Below are 27,444 nucleotides of genomic sequence, written 5' to 3' on the forward strand. Positions count from 1 at the left end.
CACGAGGCTGACCCACGTGCTGTCGGCTATTGGATAGATAATTCCCATATCTAACCACTTGATTATCTCTTTCTTTACGACCTCCTTCATTGCAGGGTTGATTCTACGTTGATGTTCGATCGATCCTTTCTAATTGTCCTTGAGACGAATCCTATGCATCCAATATGCAGGGTTGATTCCTCTAATGTCTGCGAGCATCCAGCCAATTACTTTTACATACTTTCTTAGGATGTTCAGCAGCGCATTTTCTCAATCTTCATTAAGTGTAGAGGAAATAATAACTGGTAACTTTTCATTATGCCCCAGAAACGCATACTTCAGGTGGTTTGGAAGGGTCTTCAGTTCTATTGTTGGTGATTGTTTCAAGGATGGTTTTGTTGTTTTTCTTTCTTCACTCGCTGTCAGCTTGTCTTCTTTGGATGCAATCATCTCATCTTCTTTGGTTGTTTTTTTTGTGATCGCATTACAGGCTGTTATGGATGCGGTCGTATCCTCATCTTCATTTTCATCTTCAGACTTTTCTTCTTCATTCAAACTCGGTTCATCATCGGATTCATTGAGGTCTTCTTCTTCAGGATATTTCATGGCTCGGATAATGCCAAACCTAAGCTTTTGTCCATTCATGCCCAGTATGATCTCTCTTTTGTACACATCAATCTGAGTGCGACCAGTGGATAAAAATGGTCGTCCTAGTATGATGGGTACATCATTGTTCGCTTCCTAGTCCAGGATGATGAAGTTTACTGGTAATATAAATTTGTCAATAGTAACTAAAACATCCTTCACCTTCCCTTCTGGATGCACAAGGGATCTATCAGCTAATTGGAGAGTCACCGTTGTAGGCGTCAACTGCCCTACATTCAGTCGCTTAAAGATTGAAAGGGGCATTAAGTTGACGTTGGCCCCGAGATTGCAAAGCGCTTGACCAATGTATAACCCTCCAATTGAGCAGGGTATGGTGAAACTTCCAGGGTCGCACATTTTCGGTGGAATTATAGATTTTGAAATTTGCATGCCACTGTTGCAAACTTACCAATGCTTCTCTTCTTTGTCACCATGACCTTCAGAAACTTTGCATACGTGGGCATTTGTTCAATCGCTTCAGTGAATGGAATGTTAATATGTAACTGTTTCAGCATGTCCATGAAGCGTTGATACTGTACCTCATCATTTTTCTTCTTTTTGAGTCTCTAGGGGAATGGTGGCAGTTGTATGTTCACGGTTCTCTGTTCTTTCGGCTTCGAGGTGGACACATTCTCCAGTTCCATCGCCTCCTTTTCTTCTATTTCTTCCTGAGTCAACGGGATCTGAGGTTCCATTGCAATTGGAGTGGTCCGACTAGGCTCCTTCTTTTCCTTCGCCACAGTCTTTCTGCTCTGCAACGTCATAACTTGACATTGCTCTTTTCCCACAGGAGCTTTTTTGAACTCGAAAATGCCCCCTACGTTCTATTCTTGAGTTCGCCCGCAATTTGTCCTATCTGAATTTCCAGATTGCGGATAAACATCGCTTGGTTCTGAAGCACTCTTTCATTCTTTTCAATATATTACTTCAATAAACTCTCAAAAGATGAAGATTGTGACGCCTATGAACGGCTGGCTTGATTTTGCGTTTGACCATTAGGTCGCGGGAAAAATCCTTGTGGCCCTTCTTTTTGCGCCACTGATTGAAAATTCTGTTGTTGATTTTTCCACGCGAAGTTAGGGTGGTTCTTCCACCCGGGGTTGTACGTATTGAAAAACGGATTATTTTTCACAAAATAGACTGACTGTGGGTTCCTTGGTCATTCCTCCACTGAATGGTCTTCACCGTAAGTGGCACAACTTGTGGTCGTCTGGTTGATTGCGTTGACTTGCCCACTATGCATTCCTAGGCTACTGATTGCAATTCCTTGTATCAAATTTATCATCGCAGTCATTTGGTTTTCAAGGGATGCGATGGCCCCATTATTCACGTCACTATCTTTGATTCTTAATCTTTGATTACTTTCTCTCAAGTCTTCACGATTTTTAGAAATGCGATCAAGTATATTCTTGGCCTCATCGTAAGTTTTATCAAGCAAACCTCCAGCTGCTACCGCATTGGTAGCCGTCTGCGATGCAGGGTTCAGTCTGTGGTAGAAAATTTCGATCTGTAAGCAATCTGGTAAGCCATTATGCAGGCAATCTCTTATCAGCCTCTTAAATTCGCCCAGGCATCACTGAGCAATTCGTCAATATCCTATTCAAACTTGGTGATCAACTTCCTCCTTCTGGCGTTCTCCGTTGAAAGGAAGTACTTCTTTATGAACTTCTCCACTACCTGTTCCCAAGATGTAATCTCCCCTGGTTCGAGAGAATAAGCCCATTTTTGTGCCTGGTCACACAATAAAAAAGAAAACAATGTTAATCGAACCTCCTCAGGGGAAATGTTAGGGAACACAAATGTGTTACAGATCTCAATGAAACTCTGGAGGTGGGTGTGCGAATCCTCGCCACACCTACCACCAAACTGCCCAGCAGTTTGGATCATCTGTAGCATCACCGGTTTCATTTCGAACCTCGATTCGTCAAGAGCTAGCCTCATGATTCCTAGTGAGAAATCATAGAGGTTGGGCAATGCATAGTCCCAGATAGACTTATTGTGGTCGTTCGCCAAGGGATGGAATTCGCCATGATATTATTTGCATTTGGTGCTCTATCTTCTGGTTACTCTGCTATGTTTGGATCTTTCTCTTGTTGTTGTTGTTGGCGTCTATTTTTTCTTCTTCTTCGAAAAGTTCTCTCGATCTCTAGGTTGTAATCGGGCTCAGGATTTTGTCCTTTGCTCATACAGCGCCTGCTTGTTCCCTTACCTAAGGAAAAGCAATGCATAGAGACGGAGAGTCTGCAAAGAAAATAAAAAAGTTACCGTTAGCACAATGTATTATCGTAGTCCCCAACAATGGTACCAAAAACTTGATGCCTGGTTAATGCGATGAAATAATGGTGTAGAATGCGATGGTGGAATATGCGTTGTGCATGCAAGTTTTCTCAGTAAGATCCAAATATAAATCCTACTGAGTTGTCTGGTAAGCCCAGGGTCGAACACATGGACTAAGGAAACAGTATGCGATGGTAATTTTCGATTACCTTGGGGTAACAAATAAATCAATGCGTTGGTTGGTCTATTGTTTGAAGTATAAAGTTTATGCGACGGAGTTGAGAATAGAGTTAATAATACGAAAGATGCAATGAGTATGCGGGGGAACGGGTTGAGAAGGGATTTAGCTAACACTTCCTAAGAATGCGTTAATGTTATGCGATCATGCTATATACATACAACAACAATTCATCTCTTAATGCAAATGCTATGGCTTCTAGTTTTAGAACGCATGCGATGTATGTGATGATGTCTATAGGACCTACGTCTAAGCCTCTATTCTTGTCTATGCGATGACGAATGACACACACATACATAAGGCGACCACATACTACCATAACCTATCTCTAGGGTACATGCGATGCATGTTGGCAAACAGAACTTATCTCTAAGTCTCTATCTCTTGCTTATGCAGATCTAATCTTGCTTTCTCAAGTCTAGATTCTAACCTAGCTCTCTCAAGTCTTAGGTTCTTTCTTTAGACTCTCTCTCGAGTAGCTCTAAAGGGGTGAGGACGCAATATAAGACAAGATGATCGCATGCAATGAAGATCCTAGGTCATGTTAGCTAAGTACTTCTCAACCCATTCGAAAGTTTAGTTACTCATGCGTATTGTAAAGAGAGTGAACAGATGTAAAAATGCAAGTTCCATTCTATATATGAAATTAAAATACAGAATGAAAATGTGAAATACAGATAAAGAGTCTGGTAGCAATTTCTTGCTTCCCAAGGCTTTTACACTATTCTTCTCTACTCTGCTCAAAAGATATTCTTGCTCTCGCAAGAGTCAGCCCTCTCTCTGCTTTCCACACTCCCTGGCACTCTCTCGAGCTGACCAGAATGATTTTCCAGTATCTTTTCCCTTCTCTCGCTTTCGCCTTCTAAGTATAAGAAAACTAAGAATAGAGGCTATCTATCTTCTATATGGTGAACTCTCCGAACTACGCGAATTCCTTCAACGAAGGCGGCCTTCGATATTTATAAAGCTTCAGGATGAAGAGCTTTTTCTCTCAAATGATTGCACTGATGAGATGTCATTAATTCTCTATCTGATGCCCGAATATTTGTCACCGAATACATAAGTGTAGTTGCTATAGTGTGTCGTTAACGACTTGTCAACTTAATTCGGAATCGACCGTCATCAGCTTTCTGTCCCATCGTGATTTATTAAGCTTTTTCCTTGATGCGCCGACTCTATGCGGCCACCTTTTTTAGCAGATTTTCGCGAACGCAAACGATCGCATAACCTAGCGGTCGCAAACGATCACTTTCTATTGTGCTGACAACATGACATGTAGCAACTTCTTGTACTTCATTTGAACAATCGTTGTGGAAGTTATTTGGGAGGAAGTCTGCCAACGTTATTGAACGTCGAGGTTGAGAAAAATTCTTGTCTTCTTCCTGCACGAGCTTGGAATTCCATACCTTCTTTTTCCCTTCTTTTTCTGAGTCTTGCTCCCTCTTATATACCTTTGATAGAAGTGCAACTCTTTTGGGTAGAACTTGACTTTCTTTTCTTTCGAGAGTCACGAGGATCCATCCCTCACCATCATCGTCGTTGTCAACATGCTCATCTTTGTTATTAGAATCTGTCATCGGGATCACTTGTTAAAACCGAACAACTATAGGTTCGAAAGTCCCAAACTAGACCAAACTTTCTCTTTCATCATAAAGCACAGTTGATGTTGGAACATCTGAAGTCATTGCGACTACGGTGTGGTTATTTTAAGCCACTTCATCTCGATCCAACTTAATCTTTTTCTCACGAGCCAACTTTAGAATTAACTCCTTTAGCACATAACACTTTTCCACTAGGTGGCTAACGACTTAGTGATACTTACATTAGATAGAATTGTCTACTTTTCCTGCTTGCTCTTGTTGCTTGCACTTTGGCAGTTAAATGAGTTGTTTCTCTAACAGTTGCTCTAACACGTCTGCAACATCAGAATCAAGCAACGGATAAACCTTTTCCTACCTTTATTTAAGAATTGGGTGAAGTTTCTCGCCCTCATTGTATTTTCTTTCAAATTTTATTTTTTTCTCCTTTAGAGGAAAATTTCATTGGGGTTGCATGAACGACCATAGATTATTTGGTGGCACCATTCATGATCTTTTCAGTATGCTTCGTTTCATCCTTATTTTTCTGACCTTAAGAACCAAAAATTCCTTAGTTTCCCTATTGGCAATGCTCAACTCCATGTCACGGGTGTGAGTCACTAGCTCTTCGAATCTACAAGGCTTTATCCCTTGCAGAATGTAAAGAAGTTACCAGTGCATCTCTTGGGTGCACATATCCACTGCAAATAATTCAGTGAGTCTATTTTTACAGTCCAAACTCAGAGCTCTCCATCGATAGATGTAGTCGATGACTGACTCTCCATTTTGTTGCTTGGTATTTTTCATCTCTATCATACTAACGGCACACCTTGTGTTGTAGAAGAAATTCATGAACTCTCTTTTCAGCTGCTCCTAGTTGTCAATCATTTCTGGCTCTAGATCAGTATACCAATCGAAAACATTTCCTTTCAATGTTCAGAAAAACTACTTGACTGGCAGGTCTCCTTTGGTCCCTATATTTTTATGAGTTTCAATGAAGTGAGCAACATGTTGTTTTGGAATAACCTTTCCATTGAACTGCTATAACTTTGATGGTTGGTAACCAGTTGGCATTTTGAGGTTGTCAATTCTCTTGGTGTATGACTTGGAATACATAAAAGAAGATTGCAAAGGTCCTCCGTAGTGAGTCCTTGTAGTTTGTAATAATATCTTGCAGTTGTTGAACTAACAGGGAGTTGACAAAGGTAGATTGTTATGGCTAATTTTCCTGCATGACAGTCTTTCCTTTGTCATTAGCTTTGGTAGCTGGAGCTTGACTCGTCTCAATAGTTTCTCAAGCCTAAATTTGATCTCTTAAGGTGGCGATTTCATTATTTCGATTCTCTACAGCTTTCATTAAGAGATTTATCTTCTTCTTCATCCTGCCATGGCCAACTCAACCGTTATATCAGCCATTATGGCAGACATTACATCAAAGTGTGATTCTTTCTTCGATCAATCAGAAGTAGGTATAGAGTCATCAAACAAAGGATTTTCTTTGATGAAGATCCTGCCTTTAGAAACTTCTATCAACTATTCCCAGATTTTCTCTGCGATAATAGAGGATTGTTCTTGCTCATGCAGGATCCCCTTTGAGTGACTTCGAGTGTTAGGTTTCGTATAGGATCCGCTTGTAGTAGTTTCTTTGGGTGCAGCTTTCTTTGGCATCATTAGTTTGTTTGAATGTTGAGAAGGAGATGAGAGGTAGAAATGATCCCACCGAGCTTGCCAATTTGTCTACACAAGATTTTCGGAGAAACTTAATTCGTGGAGTTGAACTTGTATTTGTACTGATTTGATCGTTGTGGTTCGATCTCTAGTACTTAATCCTCTGATTCACTCTCAGTTGAATGCGTATGCTTGACTTGGGGAAACGGATTGCGTGATGTTCTTGAAGTTGAAGTCTTGGGAGAATCTTTAGCTCTTCAGAACTTAAGCTTCAAGGAGTAGTTCATCCCTCAGATGTCAAGGAGTCTTCTGATTGTAAAGAATTCTCTCTAGGCTCTCTAGAGTATAGAATTGCTAACCCCCTACAAATGAAGAGAGATCTCCTCTATTTATAGAGTTCTCTAGTAGGCTTTGCGGGCTTGGGCTTGGTTGGTTGACCTGGCCCTTGGACCCAATTATTTGGATTTGGGTCTTTGGCATTTAGAATAAATTAAGCCTATTTTTTTTGCTCAATCGGATTTTAACCCAAATAATAATATCAAATTGAACCAAATTAATTTTATTCAATCCAATATCCATGATGAAAACACATAGCATCATCGAAATTTGTAAATTTATGTTTTTAATTTCAATTTGGGACACATGTCACCCTTTAATTGATCCCAAATTTAATTATTTGTAATCGCGTAATTAATTTTGTAAATTACGTGACGATTTGTAATTGGTCCAAAATTTCTTGTTCAACAATATGATTGATATCTAATTACCATATGTTTGTTATTCGATTGTTATCTGATTACTATTTCATATTTATTTCTAATTCATTATCTATTTTTTTAGGTTGTTGAAAATAGAATGCAAACAAGGAAATCTTCATAAAATAAGCCTATAGTGAGGAATGAACAACCAAAAAGAAAATTAAAACCCACCCCTAACACGGTTGATTTGGAAATGGCAAAAAAACACAAATCTTCAAAAAAAAAAAGGCACGAAATACATTTATTGAAACACCTAGTTTTGACTTTAAAAATTTTACAATTGAAATGAGATGTTTTTCTTTTGGAAGATTTTTTACTTTGATGTTAGACTTTATGTTTTTTATTAATAACATGCTGAATAATGTTGTATATAATTTTATCTTATATTTTATGTTAAACTTTCATATTAGCACGATGTATTTTTTTTTATAAAGCCACCGATAATGAAAAGTTATTACCAAAATTTTGTATATTGTTATGTATTATTGTTATATCAATAAGGTAGTAATCACATGATAATCAAATAGAAATCACAAAATACTTCATCTTTAATGAAAATCACATGACAATCAAACAGAAATCAAATAGCAATAAAATACTAATCAAATAGCAATCACATAACAATCACATGACAATCAAATACAAATCATAAAGTACTTAATATCTAATGAAAATCACATGGAAATCAAATAGCAATCAGATAACAATCACATGGAAATCAGATAGAAATCAGACACAAATCAGGTAGAAATCAGATATCAGTCATATAACCATATTTGATTCTTTATACTTAGACAATTCACTCGCGCTTCTATTTCCCAATTTGATGGCCTTCTAATTACCATATGATTAACTTCTATTTTTTGTCAATAGTTTCTCCTAGCCTTCTAATTGTAATCTGATTACCTTTTACTTTTTGGCCAATTACTTGGTAGTTTCTGATTGTTATTTGATTATATTCTATGTTCTGTCGATTAGTTTAAAAATTGAGAGAAGAGACCATTAAAATTGAGAGAATAGACAATTTTTTTTAAAAAAATAAAATAAAATAAAACAATAACAACAATAGTAATTTGAGATTCGATTTAAGTCAAGAAGAAACTTCATAATAAGGAATATCTTTTTTCCATCTGATTGCCATAATTAGTCGTTTTTTATATTATCAGTTGGTTGCCTGCTGATTATTATCTAATTACCATATTATTATTATACATGATTACTGTCTTATAATTATTGCTAAATAATACACAAAAAAAAAAAAATAACTACTAAAACAATACACCATTGTACTCACAAGAAAATAAATAATAAAGATATCTTTGATGTCCACAATTTGATTGTTCAAACATGTGTAAATTTACATATTCTTCTTTTGTGATCAACATGCTTATAATGGTTACACTTTGCGTGCTTTGTCAATTCAACAATTTAAGGAACCCTTTGCTTCTTGTCCTTTAACTCTACAGTACTTATACAATATTAGATAGGAGTCAATAGCAATCACATTAATATAACTCACATTTATATATAAGTATATAATACTAAAGATGATAATCAAATAGAAATTAAATAACAATCAGATAACAATCTTATGACAATCAAATAGCAATAAGATGACAGTCATATAACAATCACGACGTAAGATACAATACTCAATCTCTAACCAAAATATGAACTAAGAAAAGCTAAATTAGACCCCTATTGATGAACCTACACTTCACAATCTCTTCAAATCCTAACAAAATCACCTCATGGAAGAGGAAGAAGAAGAAGAAGGAAAAAAAAAAAGAAAAGAAAAAAAAAAGAGGAAAGCACAATCATCCTTCTGAAATAATATTCTTTTAGGAAAAACTTTGATGTAAAAATAATTACCATCTTGCTCTTCTTCAAATCATTAAAATCATTGCTCTCATCATCAACGGGTTTCTTAATAAGATATTAAGCAATTTAGTTATCTATGGGTCTTAACAAAATAGTAGTGGGAAAATAAGTAAATTGTACCAATTCTTCCTATCGTGAACATCATCAGAATGACCATGACCATAATCTGGGACCCGATTTACAATATCCCTCAAAAAATTAAAAAAAAAATACTGTAGCTTTATACACAACGCTTTCTGTAATAGAAGTTGAGAAATAATGTTAAGGCAAATTGATAACCAAAAACGTAACAATCAAGTTCGATGAAACAAATAAGAAAGGGGAAATAGAGTGAATACCAGTTAAGCTCGTAGGTCACCCAATGAATTAATCAGTTAGATGCTAAAGGTAATTTCAAAACAATAATTAAACCACAATAAACATTGTCACACCCTCTCCTAGATTACATCTCTTACCTAAAAGGAGGCGTAAAGACAACAGATATCACTCTTTCATGATACCTATTGCCCATTCTTACTAGTCTCCTTTAAATCAATTAATATTGCAGCGAAAAAAATTAGTGAAATGTTAATTATCTACCGTGCGTGTAGGTAAATTTGTAAAAAAGCTTCATTCAAGATGGAGGTTTGTGTAGTAACCTCATGTTATGGTATTATAAGTTGAAATAGACTTATAGAATTATGATTCCACTCACTGGGCTTCAAAAGCTCATGTTTTATCTTCATGTTTTTCTGGCAGATACAGAAGAGTCCAGGTTGCAGGAAGTGGTCGAGGTCTGCTGCGAGATAGAATAATTACTTGAATAAAATTTGTAATCGGGATGGCACTAGAAAAAGTAATATTTGTTGTCTTCACGCCTCCTTTTAGGTAAGAGATATAATCTGGGAAAGGGTGTGACAAATATAAATTTTTCGAGTTTAAATGCACGACTGTCACAAAATTTTAAAAGAAAAAAAAGGTCAGTTAAAATATATTCTTACAGGTGTAATGAGTTCATTGTCTTTGCTCCTCTTTGTAGAGTTATCTCATACGTAAGATCACAGAAGTATTGCAGGAATAGTTCCAATGCTTTAGCTGGTATTAATGTTGAAGTTGAAAAAACATTAGCAATCATATATTTTTTATGATGGAATACACAAACATGCAACGGAAGCAAACATAATCAATAAGCACTCTAATTACATTTAATTTGAGTTCTAAAGCATGTTATTTCATAAATTTAAAAGAGGGTTTCAAGAAGAACATACCTTTGATGATTTCTCCCAAATCCAAGCTGCTCTTCACTCCAAATCAACTCCAAATTGACAGTGAACCACCAAGAGATCTTCTCTACTATTCTCAGTCTTAAATTTGAGTGGTGGAACTCGAATTTGAGTGAATTTGGTGAAGGATATTGAGGGTTCTTATGAAGAAGAAGATGAAGTAGCAAAAACTCTTTTCAGCTAAAGCATCATCGAGATCTTCACTAAAATTGAGAGTTTTATATTTCTTCAGCATGCAAGCATTCATCAACCATCAAAGACTAGCACCTACTTCTCAATTCAAATGGGATCATGTAGCTACTCAAGGTGTTTTGTGGGCAAAACCCATATCATCAGTTTTTCCAATTTTTTCATTTCAATAGTTAATTAATTCAAAATTAATCAAAAATTGATTTAATTAATTCATAATTATCAAATATCGAAATTCAATTTCTTAAATTAAATTTAAAAGTTGAAAATTAATTTGAATTTTAATTAATTAAACATATTTAATTAATTAATTAATTTAATATCAAAATATCAAATTAATCACACATTAAAATTACATGACTCTAATTTCTGTAATTGATATTTAAATCAATATTTAAATATCATAAACTCTCCAATTTCGTTTAATTTCAATAAATTAAACGTTAAATTATTATATTAAATATTATTTATACAAACCCTAATTTGAATTTGAACTTATCCAAATTCAAACCCTAATTTCAATTTGAACATTTCAAATTGATATCATTCCAAATTCACTCAATTTAATAATTCAAGGTGTTCATGTTTTACGAGCTAGTAGAGGGACCTTATGAACCTGCTCCAACGATTAAGATTAATTGGCTAAAACTCTTTAAACCAAATTAATCAGTATTTGTTAATTATCAAGTTATACCATTATAGCTCAATAATTGCACTCTCCTCACTGTAGATATATATGTATCCATATGATTTAACCATAACTAGTAAGTCAACCCTTCATAGGTTGTTTGTAATAACGACAGGATCAATATGTTGTTTTACCCCCGATATTACGTCTTGTTCCTTAAGTTCCTACTGATTCTCTAATGAACAATTGGTTTGTGATTCAGTCACTAAACCAGATCCCTTTCAGGCCCGTGAGAGGGTGGGACCTCTTGTTCAAGATCTGGATTTAGTACTTAAGAGAACAACCTTTCTCCTATCCCTAAATCGGGTAGGCATAAATTTTTTCTTGCATCCTATGTCTCCAGCTATCTACCCGGTCTTGCCCCTAAAATGAGAGGCTTATTAAATCGGCATTGTTGAGCCAACCCTCACCCATGCAAATCTAAGAATAATTTCGAATAAGTAGGAGTTCATAGTTAGGTCAGGATTAAGATCGAGTTACCTAGGTCATCTAAGCGAAATAGTCAGTCTTATATAGTAAACAGCGTTATAAAGTAAGAGTTATTAATTCCTTGGTCCGATCTTATGCAAACTCATTGCATAGGACACCCCTACTCCTCATGTCATTACATAAACGAATCTAGATCACTTCGTTTGTAGTATCTTTACAACAACTTGTAACAGCTACAGAGTAGGCCGCATCCAATAGTGTTACCAGAATAAGGTACCCAATCTTAATCATGTATTATAGACCGTTTTGGCTATTTACTCGAACTTGATCCATCTCTATGTCTCTACATAAAGTTCAAGTATTCATATAATAGTCATGGATCTTAGTTTATTGGATTTAGACTTTATGAATGCAATTAATAGATTCAATACTTTATTAAAGAAATGTTGAATAACATCTTTTATTTGATAATAGAATATGTTTAATTTTTACAAACTACTAGTTTTAGGATATAAGACCCAACATCTTAAATGAACGACAAACTAATCCAAGATCCTCCCAAGCGCCTTCGCATGAGTTTCTCCCATAATCCCACAATTTAGTTTCTGCTGAAGGAGTAAAGCAGTCTAAACGGTTTTTGGTGGCCCAATCATCCACAAAAGGAAACACAAAAACCCTTCATATTAGTAAATAGAGTAATACATAGAAATGTTCCGATGATTCGATCAAGGGGGCGGCTTGTTTCTTGCACTATTGGATTAGAGAATAGGGAGAGTATGAATTGCGCAAGGGAACCACGAGTGGATGAAAATGGAGGATTGAAAATGCTAGAGGTGAAGATGAGTGGTTGTAGTACACATTGACAGATAATTTTGGAATTTGAAAAAGTTTAAAATTAGATTCCTGTTAAAAAATCATTAACGTGATTTTAGTTTTCAAGATATTGCTAAATTTGTAAATTTTCAAAAATGGGAGACAGTTACTAAATCCTATTTTTAATTTGATACCTATTGCAATTTCTCTAAACTCTAATGTTATATTAAGAATAAAACATGACTAACAAATATTATTTTGTTTCTCATCGAAAAAGCATTTAAAACTTGTGTAACACAAAATCAATTGAAATAAAATAATATATCATTTCATGACGTAACAAATACATCATGGAAGGAGTATGTAATAGTACGAGAAATTGTTGCATTGGCTTGAACCCAACTAATCAAATATGGTATAGTTCAATTGACAACAAAACTTACACTATCAACTTGACATTAAAGTTCGATTATCCCATTAGACAAAAAAAGACAAGGAAAACTTAAGGCCCACCAAGGGCAAACTAGGAAAGATAAATGGGGAATGTGTGGGGCACATGTTTTGTTAAAATTCTAACTGAAATCAAAATTTGCCAGAACTCCAAAATAAACCTCAAATATTGCTATATACTCCAATTTCTCACAAAAAAACAAAAATAAAAGAATAAAAACAAAAGAACAAAAAAAAAGGATTGACTAGATAAATAGCAATATTTAAGTTTTCATTTGGATAAATAGAAAAAACTTTTAAAATTGTAAAAATAGCAAATGGAATATAAAATTAAAAAATAATGATCAACAATTGTCAAAAGTACCCCCAATGGAATTCTAAAGGTCTGAGGTTTCAAAACTGTTTGAAAACAACAAATACACTCTACCTACAACTATTACACACTAAACAATGCATTCTGACAAAGTGTCTAATCCACTCTCACACCTCACACAGTAATCAATGAATTTCAAAAACTCAATTCATTTAAATCAAGACCCCAACCAAAAGCTCAACCAAACATTTTTCCCTAAAAATCGTTCAACTCAAGACGTAGGTGTGAGGGTTCTCGAAAACTTCAAAAATTGTTCGACGAAAGAAAGATTTCTCTTCAAAAAATCGTTCAAGAGAAGAAATACCTTCTCAACAGCTTCAAGTGCTTGACCTTCGACATTGAAGCCCCTTCTCAACAGCTTCATGCGGAAGTTTCAAGGAATTTTGCACAACATCGAATATTTCTCCACAGGTATTGAATCTTAACACTTGCTTCTAGTCCTTTTAAGCCCTCCTTTACTGATTCCCACACTTTCGACACTGAAGCCCCTTCTTTACTCATTTGAGTAAGGGAGGAAGGTCAAGTTTGGAATCTGCTTAAATTTTCTAATTTTGTATAGCATTGCGATTCCCAAACTTTTTTCTAATCCATGCATTGCAATCTAGTCTAACTCTTGTTTGCACGTTGAAGAGATGAAAAAAAATGCTAAACAAAACTATTTATATATAATATATAAATATTCCATTATTTTTCAAAAATAAACAAAGATTTAACATTGGTTTTTAGATATGAAAATGTAGTTTTATTGTTAAATATTTAGATTCAAATCTTTTGGGCCATAAAATAGCGTCGTCTTTTTAGGACTTGTAAACAGAAACGATTAACGAAATAAAATCTCGCCCTTTGGTTGTTTGTGTAAAACTGATAAGTCTACAATTAATCAAACATTTCAAGTTATGGAAAAAGAGAAAGTCGAAGGAAGAAGCAGAGCCAACGAAAGATTAAGAGCTGCTATAATTGGTGGAGAAAAACAAACAACCAAAGAGCCAATAGTTCTCAACAATGATGACGAGGTATGTTTTAGTTTTTATTTTCAAGTAGTTGTGAACACCAAATTTTGATCATGTATGAAAATAGGGGAAAACGGAGATAATGGCAGGGGGATCAAACATAAGACGCACAATTCCAATAACTAGCAGCAAATGTAAGCGGGATGCTTCTACACTAGAGGTCAAAGTTCAAGCAAACAAACCGAGGATAACGAGCAAGGTCAGGATTATTTGATTCAACAAGAAATGTTAAGGGTTGAAGATCTTATAGATCTAAATTGCGATGCAGGTTGTGAAAAAAAATGACAAAAACAAAAAAAAAAGAAAGGGAGAAAGGACGTAGTAGAAGAAGAGCAGTAGGAACTACATGAGGGAAAGGTATGATAATGTAGATTTTATGGAATCATCTATTAATTACAGTGTATTTGTTAAAGTATGTACATAATATAATTAATAAATAATGAAACAGGATGAACAAGATAGTAATGAGTATGAAGAGGAAGAAGGGAATCTTGAAGAGACATGTGAAAACGTGCAAGATGAAAGCAAAGACAATGAATAAAAGAAGTCACAAAGTCATAGGGAAACAACACTATCAGAAAAAAGGTCATCCAGTGGACAATCAGATAAGAGGATAGAAACAAAGAAAAGAAAAAAGGCAATCATCTATGGAATGAATATATATGAGGTATTTTTACTTAATATTTACTGATAAGTAAATATCAAGTAATAACTAGGTCAAATAAAGGAAAAGGCAAAGTAACAACATACCAAAAGGGAAAATCAATCGAATTGATAGATACACATGATGTATTTTTACTTAAATACTCTGTAATTATATTTACTATTAGCATATTATTAAGTTTGTGTTTATGGTTTATTTCAAATGTGTTAGGACTGTTTGTATCTAATGGATAGTGCAAGGAGAAATGAACCACTGAAAACAAACTTGCAAACAAAGATTTCTGTAATTGATAAACTCAAGGAGAATTTAAATGAAGAGTTACAGTAGAAATTTAGATAAACTATTTTTGGACATTTCCTTTATTTTTCCATTACAAATCAATCTTTCCAATTATTGTTACACCTAATACAAAGATAGTGTAAACCAAAGTCATCATCCCAGTTGAATTTCTTTATAGGGGGTCGAGTACTGAAATTTGGTTTGAGAGAATTTGCACTAATAACTGGTCTAAATTGTGGTGAATTGCCAATAATTGATAAAAGTGGGATAAAATGAGGAAGTAATATAAGAAAAATGTACTTTGAGGATATGAAGGCTGTGACTAGATAATTCCTTAACATAACTTTTAATGTTAGCAAGGCAGGATGTGAAAGTGACAAGATAAAAATAGCGAAGCATTTCTTGGAAAGTTTTCTTCTCCCAAAACAAGATTCAATGAATGTGAATATAGACCACATCTTGATGGTCGATGACGATGACCTCTTTGATAACTACCCATGGGGAAAGGTTGCTTTTAATGTACTTGTTGATGTTATGCATAGAGCAATACACAGCAAGGGTAAATCAGGAATATCAATGGGGGGATTTATATTCCCAATTTAGCATGGGCTTACAAGGTCATACTGATGATAAAAATTTGGGAACGCATATTATGATGCATGTCTTAGGCTATGCGTTTATTCTCATGCGTCGGTGGTCATACGTTGGAATGGAAAGTATGCGTTAATCTCGTATACAATGACCATGCGTTCCTATCACAAGTTTTCTTGCTCTTTCGTCAAGTATTACGAGATCGCAAGTTTCTCGGGTGATCCGAGGTCGAACTCAAGGACTTGTAGCTAAATGTTATGCGGTAGTGTGTTTGCAGCGAAGAATAAAAGAATGTTGAGGTTATAGGCTATGCACTACTCCTACTCCTAACTAACAGATTAAGCAGTGGAAGTATGACTGTGAGAGATGGAGACACGGTAACTGTTGATGCATAGTAGAATGCATGGAAAAATAGATAAACTGGCGAGGATGTCTTTACTACAACACTAAGCTTGACCGCAAGGGTAACCCCAGCCAACGCAAGTTATGCGATCATGCTATACACACTTGACGAAGACGCATGCGATGTATATGCGATAGTGTCGAGAGGTCTTATTTCTAAGTCTCTAGTCCTGTTCACGTGCTCTCACACATAAGCAAAATGACTGCATACCACCATATCCTACTTAAAGGGTGCATACTCTGTGTAGTAGCAAATAGAGCTTATTTCTAAGTCCTCATTCTTACCTATGCAATCCAATCTACTCTCCCGAGTCTAGATTTGGTTTTTAGACTACTCTTCCAAGTATGTCTAAATGATGAAAGAAGCGCTCATAAGACAAGGTAATCAAATAAAACATAGTTGACGTAAGATTATTCCTATCTTTAGTGAACACTCGCTTACTTTGTTTAATGCGATCAACTACTTACCCTCCGGGCAGTCGGTTGCTGTTGTTTAATGCGATCAACTACTTACCCTCTGGGTAGTTGGTTGCTGTTGATTCTACTCATAGACAAGCATTGCTATAGCTTCACACTAAGGAAATAGGATTTTCTCACAACACTCGCGCAATGCACACCTCTCGGTGGTTTCTTATATGCTTCATATGTCTATGCCGCATGATTAAGTAATGTGATACTCTAGCAGTCTTACTCAGTGATGCAATGAAAGTAAAGGATGCTAAGTAAATGAAGATGGAGATGGAATGAAAGGAAAATATATAAATGCATTGATCACAAAATGTATTAATCTCTTAAGCCACAACGTAATACAATACAAGGATAGAAGAGAAATGGAGGGCCAGATAGAAGCAATGTCTTGCTTTCATCAGATGTATGTCAAGGCTACCAGTGGTGTCATGGATGGGCAGTGGAGTAGAATCTCTCGAGCTCTAACTCCAGCGAAGGCTCCGGTCGTCACTCGGAATGGATGAAGGAATGAAGAACTCTCAAGAATATCTTCTCACGCTTTTGTCTGGATCACAAGGATCTGCCCGAAGGCAAAAGCTCGTAAGTCCTTCAGGTAGGTGACCTTGGATCCTTTTAAGTTCTGCTCTACGTCTTCTATTTATAAAGCTTATCACCGACAACATTAATGGTCCTTCTCTGAAATTCTGCAGCTAATGGCATGTGGACATGATAGATCTGCTCTGAATCCCTGCTGCCAACGGCGTGGTAGGTGAAATGTCAACATCACCTTTTGATAATCCTAGTGTATGCATTCATGCTTGAATTCTACCAACCTTGCGTTCATCCCTCTATTATGGTTATTACTCTATAGCTGTAATCTCCCTGCGATGACCGCATTCGCTTGATAGCCGCAACACCCATACAATTGACGTATGCGATCACCACATGCGATCGTCTCCGCGATAGCCTGGCTTCCGTGCATGTGATCGATTCCTGCGTTTGCTACAAAATAAACAATTGAACGCATAATAATGCATAATAGTGGGTTAGCCGAGATTCTTGATGTCGATGGACGCAAGCTCATTTTCTCACAAATTCTTAGTATAATCGCCGCATATTCTACTTATCAGCCCTCATAATTCTAAATAAAAGGCTTATAATGACGTACATTTCTGCCCGTCATCACATACCCACTTTAAGCTCGTCACAAAATTTATTTTCCAAGAAGGTTTCTAACAATGTTCAAAGGATAGTAAATTGGGTTGCAAATAGCCAACTCAAATAGAAAGATCTCAAGCTAAGAGTATTTGATTCAAAAGAGATATAAATATCTATATAAACAAAATAGACATACAGTCTTAAATTCTAAACTATAAATTAACATCTTATTTCCTTGTTTACTTGACAGCTTGAAATTCGTTCATTACTTGAAAACCCACAGGAAATGACTATACCATATTTTGCTCCATTCATTGAGGAGGAAAAAAGGGTGCTACAAGAGGTCAAAGAAGAAATGAGAAGATATTGGTCGAGAGAGAGTGGTTGAACTATCCTTGAATAGAGGACTTGGTTTAACATCTGACAAAGATAAAATGAAGGAAAAGTTTGAAGGAATAGAGAAAATACAATAATTAATGAACACAAGGATGGATGAAAACATTGATGCCATGAAGATTAATCAGCAAAGTTTGACGAAGAAGATAGATAACTTAGTGGAATCGTTAAACAAATGATTGACTACATGAAGACTACACAGGTTGTTCAATCACACACATCGACAAGCAATCTGTTTATGATATGTAAACTACCTACACTGTATTTATTGTATTTCATAGTACAACCCTATTATGAATTATTTGGAAGCAGCCTGCATCCCAGTTCAAAAAGGAGCTAGATGGTATTGAAAAAGAACAAGAAGAGAAAGAAGAAGAGAAGGAGTTGGTTGATGCTTCTGATGCTCCCATAATAGTTCGAAGAAAAAATGACGATGAGGACGAAGAAGGCCAAGGAAACAAGGATCATGGATTGAAAATACCATCAGCAATATACAAAGAAGCATACCATGGAGATAAAAACAAGGAGTCTGAAGAAAAAAGAAGTAAAGAACCAGAGGTCAAGGTGAGTTGATATAAGCGTGTTAGAGATTATATCTTTTAACAATACATGGAAATTGACTAGCAACATTGATTGAGATAGGACATGTTAATGAAGAAATCAACAAAGTAATTCTATCAATTGATGAAAGAGAGATTTACAAGAAGCCGGAGATATCAAACAAGCGAAAGACAATAATATCGGTATATTTCTTCAAAATTGTACAAAATTTAATTATTATTTTTTAACTTCATATTAAATCAGTTATTTGGATTTTTTAACATGTTAACAGAATTGCACTCCTAAAACTTCAACAATTAAGATTCTTGAAAAGGTACAACCATTGTAGTGTAAAGGTCAACACCAACAACAACAAAAAAAAAAAAAAAAAAAAAACAAGAGGTATAATACTACAACTAATGTGGATCTTGAACTTATAATTTGTATTTATACATAAATGTTGTTTCTTTAATAACTAATAAAAGGTAAAAAAAAGTTGGACATGACTGATAAGCTGTACAACATTGATGAAGATAACCCTACTATAAGGATCATACTCAAACATGTGAGAATAATTGATCATGTAAGTTTGATCACTATTATAATTTGTCAAGTCCTAACAACAACTAATTGGTCATTAAATGTTGATAGTTAAACGTAACTAAGCAAGATTTGATCATGATGGCTAACCAAGAGGAGAAAAGAAGATCGAGGCAACAAGAACTTAGAAGGAAACTGCCAAAAGTGAATGATGCAGATCCACTAATGACAGGCGTATGGATAGATGTAGCAAGAGGGATAATATGAAAACCTCAAACCATGGATGAAAATACCCCCGGATGGCCCATCATTTGACTTGCACCTAAACCAAGCCTGAACTTGCGATGAATGAACCAAGTGATTTTGACTTTTTCTGACATTCTCGTTTTGGATTTTGAAAGTAGAATACATTTAGATTTTGTGCAGCTATTTGGGCCAATTTTATAATCTTGTTTTGGTATATGTTTTAAACTTTAGAACCTTTTAGTAGAATTGGTTCTTGCATTGAATGAAGGGAATGATTTGGATATGTTGATATAGTTTCTATTTTGGTATACAGTTTAACTATTTTGGATTTTGAATCTATAATAGATTTGGATTTGGTGCAGTTGTTTTGTACGAGTTTATTGTTAAATTTAGTATAACATAAATGTATTTGTAATATACCATGTACTCCATTATTCCCATTCATATAGGTACATGATGTAAATGACACAAAATACACTATAATTCTAAAGTCTTAATATGGGTACACTAAAATAGACCAAAATGGCACAAAATACATTATTCCCATTCATATGGATACATGATGTATTTTAAACTTATGGAACAGGTTATCTGGCCAACCCTATACTAAATAAAGTCGATAAAATGGGTTTGTTAAAGTCTCAATCGTCCAAAGGGCATATGCATAAATTATTTGTAATTTTAGGTGAATTGAACTTTTGACATTGCACATACATAAAGTTTAATAACAACAAACACACTCTAATTATAAAGCGTACAGCTCAATTTCCAATCCTCAATATCATAAATGAACAATGAATGTATCAAGTGATTTGGACTTATTATATCATTACTTTTTTAGTATACAATTTAAATATTTAGATTGATTTCATAAACACACTGTAATTCTAAAACGTTTAGCTCAATTTCCCAATATGAAAATTACAAATGACTGAACAACCAACATAAATTAGTAATATTTAACTTTCAATTCCATATACAATAATTGTTATATCATTACTGTTTTTGTATACAATTTGAATACTTTGGATTGATTTCACAAACACACTGTAATTCTAAAACGTTTAACTTAATTTTCCATTATGAATAATACAAATGACTGAACAACCAACATAAATTAGTAATATTTAACTTCCAATTCCATGTACAATCATTGTTATATCATTATTGTTTTGGTATACAATTTGAATATTTTGGATTTATTTCACAAACACACATAATTCTAAAACGTTTAGCTCAACTTTGGCCATTATGAATAATACAAAAGACTGAACGACCAACATAAATTAGGTTTAAGTATTGCAAATGACTGAACTACTAACATAAAAGTAAGATAACAAACTGTAATATCAATGCAAATAATAATTCCTTTCATAAACGCCAATAAGTTTGAACATTAAAGAACTGTTTGAAGAGGGAAACAAACTGCAAAGTAAAGAAAAACAATACTAAAAAATATAACATTATATATAAGTGCATTCAATGATGTATGGGATCTTTGCAAGACCTACAATTATGACCCTTCGTACCGCACCAACTACAGCAGACTATAGCTCTATTTTCTAAATAAGACATGATTTTTTTTTTCTTAGGCCTCCCAGCCGGACATTTAACATTAGGAGGAAAAATTGGATCATTGCCAACTGCATGAATTGCATTGAATTGTTAAACATTGTCAATAGGTCGCGTTTCCTTTCTGTATAACAAACGTAGATTAGAAACACGATAGAAATCATGTTCATATGACTGCAGTTGAAGATTCCTACAAGACAATGCAATGCATGTATGAGAGTACGGGATCATGTCTAGGTCCCAATGCATACGTGAGCAAGTACAATTCAGAATGTTAACAACAAATTGGTTGAAGTGATATGCACTTCAAATTCATACTAGTTAATGGGATATAATTGCCAAAAAAAAGAAAATAGAAAGAAGAAAGATAAAATTACAATATTTACTATTAATAATAGGCTCAATCGAATACAAATACTGTGTAAATAAAAGAACACTTACATCCAGTGATCCACTGTCACTTAAGGTTGATCGAGTAATGTTCTTTGCATACAAGGACAATTCAAAACGCTAGAAACTCCAATGACTACGACATTTGTAAAACCATTTTTTAACAAAACTACGGATAGATTCAAGGAGACCAATAACGGGTAATTCCCGTGCTTCCTTTAAAGTTGAATTCATGCATTCAAATATATTGGTTGTCATTAAGAAATATCTTTTCCTCCGACAAAATGCCCTAGTCCATTTGGATTTGCCAACATCCTCTAATTCAAGCCTAATGGACAGAGCAACCTCATCCAATTGCATCATGTAATACTCAAATTCAACAATTGTATATGCTCTTGCACACATATGGAAAGTGTCTTCAATTGGACGTGACTTATGGTTCTTAACAAGGTTCTTGTACAAATGAAATGCACAAACCCGTGTTTAGCAAAATCGTAGATAAAACTAACACCCTTGGCTATATTTTTATGACCATCCGACACAATAACATGGTCGCTAGAATCCCCAAAAATAGCTTTAAGATTACGAAAAAACTAAGACCATGATGCATCATTCTCATAATCGACAATAGCAAATGTAAGAGGTATAATCTACGAATTGCCATCAAGTGTGCAAGCAGACAATAATGTCCCCCAAAAATTTGTTCTTTAGACTAGCATCATCGACTGACATAATAGGAAAATAAAATTTTCATGCATCTATGGAAGCAGCAAGGGCCATAAAGTAATACTTAAACCTATCTTCATCATCAGATTCTTGTGTTGTATATGTTTCTGTAAGGAATAAACATTTACATTAATTATACAAGACAAAATAAACTGTATATAATTGCTTAAACTAAATATAGACAAGAAAAAATACTAGGATTGTTTTCAATCAACGCAGTTGAAAATGATGATAAAACGACATATGAGGACTCAAGAGTCTCCCTGAGGGAATCGAGGGCAACCTCACAACCTCTCCAAGCTTTATCATAACTTATATTTATACCATGTTGTCTTCACATATAGCTTACAACATCACAAGGTCGACGTGGGACTTTGTCCTTCATTTTAAAAAATGACTTTGTACACTCAACAACAATCCAAGATGTTGCTTATTGATGATTATCTTTAACAATGTCAATAGATATCAATGTATTTTCGAACCATCCACACACCACCCCCTCTATATACAGATGCACGTAGATGCCACCCACAAGACATATCCTTGCAACGAATTTCAAATGAAGTTTTGTTTGACCTAGTAGTAGTAAGTTCAAAACCGTTTTTAAGAGCAAGCAAATAAATTGTTATATTCAATACAGACTTGTTACTAAAAAATAAACCTACTCTAATGGGAATACCAAATTGAAAGGAATCGAAATCTTGGAAATCAACTCAGTGTTGCCTTCAGGGGGTTAGGAAGAATTATCAATGTCTGCTAATTCATTATTCAAATATAGTGTATTACGAGTGTTCGAGGTAACAGTGGTCAAACACTACACATAACTCAATTTGGGGGAATCTGATAACACTTGACATCAACCACAAAAATATCTTTATCTTCAATAATGCTAACAAGATTCGAACTGGCAGAACCAATCCGGTACATTGTCAAACGAGATATAGTTAACTCACTGGAGGGAAAAAGTTTACCTTGGATATATTCCACACATTATTTAAACGATGAATTTGATGGAATATGCGCCTCAAAATTTTTAAATCATGGTAGTGAGAAATCTCATCCCATCGACCATCAAAGAGAAGTCTAATCCATTGTAAAGTCATAGCAAAAATAGTAGCTTGTTAAGGAAACCACAAGAAAATCTAAATCGATGAACACTTGTGTGAGTAACAAAAGTTATGGCCCTTTTTTTAAGAAATGATATTTCTTTTTGCAAAATCGTTAAAATAATAGCAAAAAATAGTATATACAAATAATTTATTAAGAATATCATAAATATATAGCTAATTTATTAAGAATATAGGTATAAAATTATATAAAAAACAATATAAAGATCTGAATAAAATTGAATAAGTATAAACCATTCAAAGATTTGAATAAAATATATGGATAAAATAAAATTTAATAATATATAAATATTTCAAATATAAATTTGGTAGAAAAATCTGGATATTTAATTAAGGTGAGATAAATTCAAAAAGTGGTTAAACAGAATCTAAAATAATAATAAAATATAGAGATTATATTAACTACATAAGCAAAATTAGAGCGTAAATATAACCGACTCTGATTTCTATTATAGAATTACCTAGTATTTATAGTTTCATCAACAACAGCATCTATGAACCAAAAAATGGCAAATTAGGGGCTTACAAATTTGTGGTCATGTGCATCTTACGTGAGTTGTCATAAATCTTATTTCTGGGTGATTTTGCCATTTTCAAAATGAAATATTAAATTCTGCCATATGCTCCAATTCCGGGCTGATCAGATAAATAACAAAATTTATGTTTCTTTTTTAGATTGTAAAAATAGCAAACAAAATATAAAATTAAAAAATAATGATTAACAATGGTCAAAATACTCCCAACGTAATTCTAAAGGTCTAAGGGTTTCAAAACCGCTTGAAAACAACAAATACACTCTACCTACAACTATCACACACTAAACAATATATCCAGACAAAATGTCTAATCCACCATCACACCTCACACGATAATCAATGAATTTACTCACATTCATTTAAACCAAAACTCTAACCAATCATTTTGCTCTAAAAATCATTCAACGCAAGAAGTAGGCGTGAGGGTTCTCGACAACTTCAAAAATCGTTCGACGAAAGAAAGACCTTCTCTTCAAAATTTGTTCAAGAGAATAAATACTTTCTCGACGGCTTCAAAAGCTTGACCTTCGACATTGAAGCCCCTTCTTGAAGCTGCGGCTTCAAGGGACTTTTGCATGACATCAAATATTTCTCCACAAGTATTTTAATCTTAACACTTGCTTCTAGTCCTTTTAAACCCCTCCTTTACTGATTCCCACACTTTCGACATTGAAGCCCTTTCTTTACTGATTCGAGTGAGGGAGGACGGTCAAGTCTGGAATCTGCTTAAATTTTCTAATTTCGTACGACATTGCGATTCCCAAACTTTCTTCTAATCCATGCACTGCAATTTGGTCTAACTCTTGTTTACACGCTGAAGAGATGAAAAATGTGCTAAATGAAACTATTTATATAATAATATATAAATATTTCATTATTTTTTCAAAAATAAACAGAGATTTATTATAGTTTTTTTAGATATCAGAACATATTTCTATGGTTAAATATTTAGATTCAAATTTTTTGGGATAAAAATAACGCCGTCTTTTCTAAATAGAACCTGGTATTTGTAGTTTCATCAACAACACCTATGAACCAAGTAACAGCAAATCAGGGATTTAGAAATTTGTGATAATGTGTATGCCAGGTGACTTACCATAAATCTTATTTTTGGATAATTTTGTTATTTTTCAGAATGAAACCTTGAATTTTGCCATGCTTCAATTCTAAAAAAAAATTAAAAAAAATAAATAAATAACCCTTGAAGCCCACCGGAATTGATTGGGCCTCTAACCTATGGGGCTGGCTTTGCTTCAGTGACTCACCTTAGCAGTCCACCAGCGTCTCTTCCCCGAGGGAAAGACGACGACTGGCTCAGAAACTGGATAAGCAAAAACGCCGCTTCACCACTCTTCCACCTCCATTTTTACACACTCTGTAAGTTTCCCGCTTTCCGAATCTCTCTCCTTTTCCAAATTCCCCAATCTCTCCCCTTCCTAAACAGGAAAACCATTGCCCTCCACTTCTTTAATTTCTTCACATTCCATTAAAATGGAGTTCTAAGCATCGGAACCTTTTGTTTCCTTCCAGTTGAAAGGTGTATTATGGATATAACCTTGCCCGCGAAGCATTATACAGATGGGTTCTGTTTATTTCACCGTCGCCCCTCCAAAAATCGCGGCCGGAAAGTTAGGGCCAAGGGAAGGGTTTCTTCAGAGACCAATTCGTTAAGGCTTTATGTAGGAGAAAAAGGGAAACCTCGGTTTCTCGTTATTCCTTCTGATTGTTCTGAAGAACCCCTTGTTCGTGCGGTTCCAAGGGTCGACACATTTAGTTCCAATGGTAGATTGCAACAGGGGGAGAAAAATCTCCATACCCATTTGAATGGCTCCAGTTCTTCATCATCTTCCTCTTCAAATCATTCGCAGAGTTTTGAGGAATTCGAGAACAATAATCATCTTCGTCGACTGGTAAGAAATGGGGAGTTGGAAGAAGGATTTAAATTTCTAGAGGATATGGTTTATCGTGGTGATATTCCTGATATAATTGCTTGCACTAGTTTGATTCGTGGTTTGTGTAAAACTGGAAAAACTAGGAAAGCAACTAGGGTAATGGAAATTTTAGAAGATTCTGGGGCTGTTCCTGATGTGATAACTTACAATGTTCTTATAAGTGGTTACTGTAAATCTGGTGAAATTGGTAGTGCTTTGCAACTTTTGGATCGAATGAGTGTTTCTCCTGATGTTGTTACATACAATACAATCTTGCGTACGCTTTGTGATAGTGGGAAATTGAAGCAAGCAATGGAAGTTCTGGACAGACAACTGCAAAGGGAGTGTTATCCGGATGTAATAACTTATACTATTTTGATTGAAGCAACTTGCAAGGAGAGTGGAGTTGGGCAAGCAATGAAATTGTTGGATGAAATGAGGGACAAAGGATGTAAGCCTGATGTTGTTACTTACAATGTTCTTATAAATGGGATTTGTAAGGAAGGAAGATTAGATGAAGCTATTAAGTTCTTGAATCATATGCCTTCCTATGGTTGCCAACCTAATGTAATCACTCATAACATCATCTTGCGCAGCATGTGTAGTACAGGGAGATGGATGGATGCCGAGAAGCTGTTGGCCGAAATGGTTCGGAAGGGATGTTCACCTAGTGTTGTCACTTTCAATATCTTGATTAATTTCTTGTGTAGAAAGGGGTTGCTTGGTCGAGCAATCGATGTTTTGGAGAAGATGCCTCAGCATGGATGTACTCCAAATTCCCTGAGTTACAACCCATTGCTCCATGGATTCTGCAAAGAGAAGAAGATGGACCGGGCGATCGAGTATTTGGATATCATGGTTTCGAGAGGCTGTTACCCTGATATTGTGACCTATAATACCCTATTGACAGCATTGTGCAAAGATGGAAAGGTAGACGTTGCAGTTGAGATACTGAATCAACTTGGTAGCAAAGGTTGCTCTCCTGTTTTGATTACATACAACACAGTCATTGATGGGCTGTCAAAGGTAGGTAAAACAGAAGATGCCATAAAACTTCTAGATGAGATGAAGGGAAAAGGACTGAAACCAGATATAATTACATACTCCTCGCTAGTCGGAGGACTGAGCAGAGAAGGAAAAGTTGATGAAGCAATTGCATTTTTCCATGATTTAGAAGAAATGGGTGTGAGGCCAAATGCTATCACATACAACTCTATCATGTTAGGACTCTGTAAGGTTCGACAAACTGTTCGAGCTATTGATTTCTTGGCATACATGGTTGCCAAAGGCTGTAAACCGACCGAGGCTTCATACATGATTCTTATTGAAGGGTTGGCCTATGAAGGTTTAGCCAAGGAGGCATTGGAGTTGCTTAATGAATTGTGCTCTAGAGGAGTTGTGAAGAAGAGTTCTGCAGAGCAGGTGGTGGTTAAAAACACTTTTTGATGGGTTTTTTTTTTTTTTTTTACTTCATCTGTTGTTTGATGGCATTGGATTTCATCATTAAATTTTCATAGATGTGGGATTTATGATGATCTTGGAGCCGAATTATGTTTATTATCTTTCTCATAATGGGTAGAATCTATCAATTTTGTAAGATAAAATGCTCAACTTGAGTAGTCTTTTAGTATACAGCAGATTTGATAAAGCAATCGTCCTTTG

At 34.9% G+C, this 27,444-nt stretch overlaps 1 protein-coding gene and 1 pseudogene across 1 annotated transcript; one reads left to right on the forward strand and one right to left on the reverse strand.

Moving 5' to 3' along the window:
* Nucleotides 1-20,979: 20,979 nt before the first annotated feature.
* LOC150036580 (uncharacterized) lies at nt 20,980-22,528 on the reverse strand (annotated as a pseudogene).
* Nucleotides 22,529-25,073: 2,545 nt separating this feature from the next.
* LOC120076371 (Pentatricopeptide repeat (PPR-like) superfamily protein) lies at nt 25,074-27,430 on the forward strand. Its single transcript, XM_039030184.2, has 2 exons — nt 25,074-25,228; nt 25,382-27,430. The coding sequence occupies exon 2, from the start codon at nt 25,396-25,398 to the stop codon at nt 27,226-27,228; it is 1,833 nt and encodes a 610-aa protein (XP_038886112.1). The 5' UTR covers nt 25,074-25,228; nt 25,382-25,395; the 3' UTR covers nt 27,229-27,430.
* The last annotated feature ends 14 nt before the right edge of the window (nt 27,431-27,444 follow it).

The sequence above is a fragment of the Benincasa hispida genome, chromosome 4 (genome assembly GCF_027475165.1).
Source record: "Benincasa hispida cultivar pf3 chromosome 4, pf3_genome.v1.1, whole genome shotgun sequence".
Classification (NCBI taxonomy): Eukaryota; Viridiplantae; Streptophyta; class Magnoliopsida; order Cucurbitales; family Cucurbitaceae; genus Benincasa; species Benincasa hispida.

What these genes read in the sequence shown, in the direction of transcription:
- LOC120076371 (XM_039030184.2), top strand. Translation starts at nt 25,396, where the DNA reads ATGGATATAACCTTGCCCGCGAAGCATTATACAGATGGGTTCTGTTTA.